The sequence below is a fragment of the Gasterosteus aculeatus genome, chromosome 9 (genome assembly GCF_964276395.1).
Source record: "Gasterosteus aculeatus chromosome 9, fGasAcu3.hap1.1, whole genome shotgun sequence".
Classification (NCBI taxonomy): Eukaryota; Metazoa; Chordata; class Actinopteri; order Perciformes; family Gasterosteidae; genus Gasterosteus; species Gasterosteus aculeatus.
Window position 1 is genome coordinate 16,173,419 of NC_135696.1, and position 4,560 is coordinate 16,177,978.

The following is a 4,560-nucleotide window of genomic DNA, read 5'->3' on the forward strand; positions in this document are numbered from 1 at the left end:
ATCTTTTATTAAATGAATTTGTTCAGGGTTGAGTGTCTGGCGCAGGTGAAACTGGTGGGGCTTTTACTGATGGGTGGTGCATGAACATGACAGCTGGAGAGTGGTGTCAGGGTGTGGATTCTCAGCTCTCAGATGGGCCATTAGAGCCTGGATTTTTATAAATAAAAAAAATCAGTCATGCCGAGTTCAGGTCAATTCTACCCCCCCTTTGGAACACAAACTATTTTAATGTATCTTGCATTCCTTATACACTATTTTAAAGAACACACGTTGGTCATGTATTGAGTGGCGTTTGGGGAACATCCGTTTTTTGAGTGCGTTTGTCGCCCCCAAGTGGCGAAGCTTCGCCACCACAAAAGGGTCGATGACAGCGAGGCGCCGCCAGGAGGAAACAGGACACATGGCTGTTTCCTATGGATGAAGACTGCTTCCTCCACCTGTAGGTGTGGTTTACCCAGAACACGTGTGGCCCGAAGACCCAGCAGATAAATATGAAAGTTTATCCCTCTTCTTTTTCCCCTCAGTAGTTTATTATTCTACAGAACAGAGCAAACAATGACTAAAGGAGTGTGTTAGTGTTAAAATAACCTCGTCATCCCCGGGTTGAATCAGAGACCATTGTTGCATTGTTCTCTCCTCGTTTCCTGTCGTCTCTGGTGTGTCGCTGTCTAATGAAAGTAATGAAAGCAAAAAACAACAACCTGGAAGGTGGCAGTTAACTCATACTTTGATGCTCCCTACAATGGATGCATTTATATGGAATATAAGGTTGAGATGTTAATAATCAGCAAAAAGTTAAAAACAAAAAGTTTCCATAACCAGAAGGATACTAAAAATCTAGACTTATGCGATATGTACTGATATCTATGTTTTATTCAGAAATAGAAGGACCCTGAAAAGACAAATACAGAAGTCTCACTGTGGATTTAGTAAAATTTAATTTATCTACAATTATCCCTCTGTTGAGGCATAAAGACCGATAGATTCTTTATTCATTTCAATGTGGCTCATAAACTGATAAGTTACACAATATCATACAGAAGCTGGTTGCCAGTATTGGACAAAAAGTTGCAAAAATATCTTTTTTGTCTTTACATGTTTTCTGTCAGTGTTTTGCAGCATATTGACGAGCGGTTAGATTGTGTCCTCGACTCCACACTCAAAACTTGGACTGAATCGGGTGTGAAGATGAATTTGGGGTGCAGCACAGAGACACGTTGCAGGTGACCCCGATGCTGTAGAAGCATCAAACCTCTTTATGACATAGTAAGAATAATACCAAATCTGTTTGCGGTTGCATATTTGCTACTACTTTTTTTTCATGTGTCAATAATAACCTAGTGTTTATTCTTGTGATTACAAACTATATGACAATACATGACATTAAACACAAGACTGGTAAAATTCATCACAAACTGACGGTAAAAGTAGCAGAGATGAATGTACTGACAAATTTCAAATCTTTTCGCGGTCACCGAAAACTCAATCGTCAGGAAAAAGTCAGAATAACTAACATGTACATGTGATGTGACAAGAGGGTAAAGAAAAATGAAGATATCATGGCAGCTAGAGAGAAACTGCATCAATATATTAGTCCTATTCTTCAGTTTCTCAGGTGGGTTTCCGCAAAGTTTTTTTTTTCTGGCCTGTGGGCAAATATTCCCTTCGCTCTCTTTCAGTGTTTTGTCCTCTAGTTCTCGTCTTTGTCCTCCTCCTTCTCATCATCCTCCTCATAATCCTCCTCATCGGTTTGGTCCCTGCAGTCGAGATCGTCTTCATCGTCCACCTGCAAGGACAGAGTCACAGTCTAACTAAAGCAAACACACAAAGCACAGCTGAGTTGTCTTCATACCACCACTGGTGACTCGTTCAACTGGAAGCAGAACTTGATACAACATTCCTCATCGAGCTGCATGTAGCCAAACGTGCTGCACGGCGGTTTCACTTATATTTATTAAAAATATATATTTTTCAAGTATACTAAATACTTTCCTTCCGTGTTTTGAACCATCTTTTTACTGTAGACTACAGTATAACATGGTCATATATAAAGCATATAGCTTCATTCTCTTTGGAGGTTTGCAAAGACGTTCCCAGAAGCGTCATTTCGGTTTCAGACTAAATTGCTGCGAACCCGTAGCACCACCGATTATTGTGGGTGATGTTCCCAAAGCGAACATTTGATTTTTAGGTGTGTAGAAACGAGGGCAATGACAGCTGGAGGCAACTGAACCTCAAAGTGAGGTCAGCCGCCTAATTTAATTACATTAAAAATGGCCGTCCCTCATGGTAGCAGTTTTTGTTTTGCACATTAATCCTTAGGACTTCTTACCTTTAGTTCAAAAAAGCCTAATTCTAATTACAATATCCCTTTTTAAAATACAAATTTTTGATGTTGGGCTCTTTCAAATGCTAATTCATTATTTTCTACTACTGTATTTTACCATCTCTATGAAACCTCCGTCATGACCGCAGTTAAAGGTGTAACACTGATTGTCTACCGGCTCTCCGAGGTCTTTGAGTCTCAGTCTGAGGCTGTGGATCTTCTGGTCCTGATCTGCAAGCAGCATCAGCAGGTCGTCCTGCTCCTTCTTGGACTCTTGGACCTCCGTTTGCAGCTTTGCCTTCTCCGTCTGCAGGATGGCCACCGTGCTGGTGGCTGCGGCCAGCTGCTGTTCCAGCTCCGCCCGGCTCTCTGACAAACCCTTTGCCGCCTCCTGCAAGACGAGGAGGACGACCAATGTAAGTGGAGGGTGAAGCGATGCTTCAGTCACACACACGTTGTTGAACACTTCTTCTACACACCTTTAGGATCTCCGTCTCAGCGGTCTGTGCTGCCAGTCGGCTCTCTACTTCCGCCGTCGCGCCAGCTTCTAATGAGCCGCCACTGCCGGAAACTTCATCGGAAGACTTAGAAGAAAAAAAAAAAAGAAAAAAACGACGGGGAGGTTGATTTATTAGGTGGACGTATTTAGTATGGGATATATTTGGCCCAAATGTCCTATTCCCATGATAATTACCCCAGCTTCAGCCCTTCTGAGCAGTTCTTGTCTCTCCGTCTGCATCTGGTTGATTTCTGCAGACTGAGCCTGGACCTGATTCCTCAGAGCCTCCAGCTCCTACAACAAACAAAGCAACACACATATGCGTAATATATAAACCAATTACTTGGAAATAAGGAAAAAAACAGTGGGTTACGCCTCATGACCCTTTGGGAGAAATGACGCAAGGTGGAGATGTCTAAAAGTAATAACTTTAAAGCAAACAAATTATGTTGTTTTTGGTTGTTTGTTGACAAGATAAAGGTGGAATAACACCAGCCTCATCCTTTGTAGGTATATTTATTGGAAAATAAAAGGTGAAAGGTCTTTATGAGGAATCCTACCTTGAGCAGTTCTGTGTGGTCTGATCCTCCTGCTGAACTGTCTGCTGTCTCCGACCTCTATTCAGGGGAGACAAAATGCATTAGTAACACTAAAGTTAGACCACATCTGATTAAGGCTGCAACTATCAACTCGTAATTATTTTAACTTTCTGTGGATCAATCGACCAACGGTTGCAGCTCCGATTCTGTGTGTTGCTTGTCCTGCACAGCTCCCCCCCCCCCCCCCCCATTCCTCCCCGCTTGAAGCTTACACAAACAAACAAAGCCTGTGCAGAGACGTCTACTAACCAGGGCGCTGATGAGTGCGTCTTTGTCCCCGAGTTGTGTTTGAAAGAGGGCGTGCTGCTTGCGGAGCTCCTCCACCTCCTCCCTGAGCTGTGTGAGCTCCTCCGTCTGCAGCCCGTTCACCTGAGAGACGTCCACCTGGCCGTTAGACTGACTCTCCTTACCTGAGAATACACACACACACTCATTAACAAACAAACAGTTACTGGGAATGATGAGCAGATCTTGTTTTACGCGGATATTGATTTTGATAACAATGGATGGCAGATCAGTTGTCTCAGTAAATAATCCCTTTAAGGGAAGAGCTTGTTTGAGTTTATCATTGTTTGTCTGCACTAAGACACATAAGCCATCAAATCTAAACAAATCCAGCTTAACAAAGACGTCTACGAGGATTGACTCGCTTCAATTGCACACTTTATCATCTGCAGTCTTTGACTTTTTTTTTTTTTTCAGCTCCGGACGTTGTCACTTTGGATAATGTTGAACTGCTTCCTAATAACCTCCTGGTTGCCCCGTGCACTCCCTGGTATAAAACTGTATCTTACGATGTCGCGGCATGCAGCTGGCGCCCCTTATCTCAGCAATTTGGGATTAAAACGGCATCATCAACGGGGGAAGGTCACCAAAAATATAAAAGCATCAACCACACTATCACAATCACTATTGTTCATTCAGACTTAGCGTGCTTATTTGCAGAGGACACGATTAACCTGGTGATCAGTCACCCAGTGAGATGAACCCACCGATTTTCAGCTTGAGGATGTTGTACTGATCCTTGTGCTGCTGGATCTGGGCCAGCTGCTGGCTCACTGTTGTCTGCATCTGTTCATTTTGAGATGACATGGACTCCACTTGCTCCTTCAGCTCCTGGATCTGAGAATCCTGAA

At 43.1% G+C, this 4,560-nt stretch overlaps 1 protein-coding gene across 6 annotated transcripts in view; it reads right to left on the reverse strand.

Annotated features, from left to right (window-relative positions):
- Positions 1-919: 919 nt before the first annotated feature.
- uso1 (USO1 vesicle transport factor) overlaps positions 920-4,560 on the reverse strand; it is a 14,026-nt gene continuing 10,385 nt past the window's right edge. For all 6 annotated transcript variants that reach the window (XM_078109099.1, XM_040186131.2, XM_040186130.2 and 3 more), the window contains 7 exons: positions 4,417-4,555; positions 3,674-3,834; positions 3,386-3,442; positions 3,021-3,119; positions 2,806-2,910; positions 2,502-2,717; positions 920-1,786 (listed from right to left, as the gene is read on the reverse strand). In XM_078109099.1, coding sequence (XP_077965225.1) covers positions 1,691-1,786; positions 2,502-2,717; positions 2,806-2,910; positions 3,021-3,119; positions 3,386-3,442; positions 3,674-3,834; positions 4,417-4,555 — 873 coding nt within the window. In that variant the 3' untranslated portion in view covers positions 920-1,690. The remainder of the gene's footprint in view (positions 1,787-2,501; positions 2,718-2,805; positions 2,911-3,020; positions 3,120-3,385; positions 3,443-3,673; positions 3,835-4,416; positions 4,556-4,560) is intronic.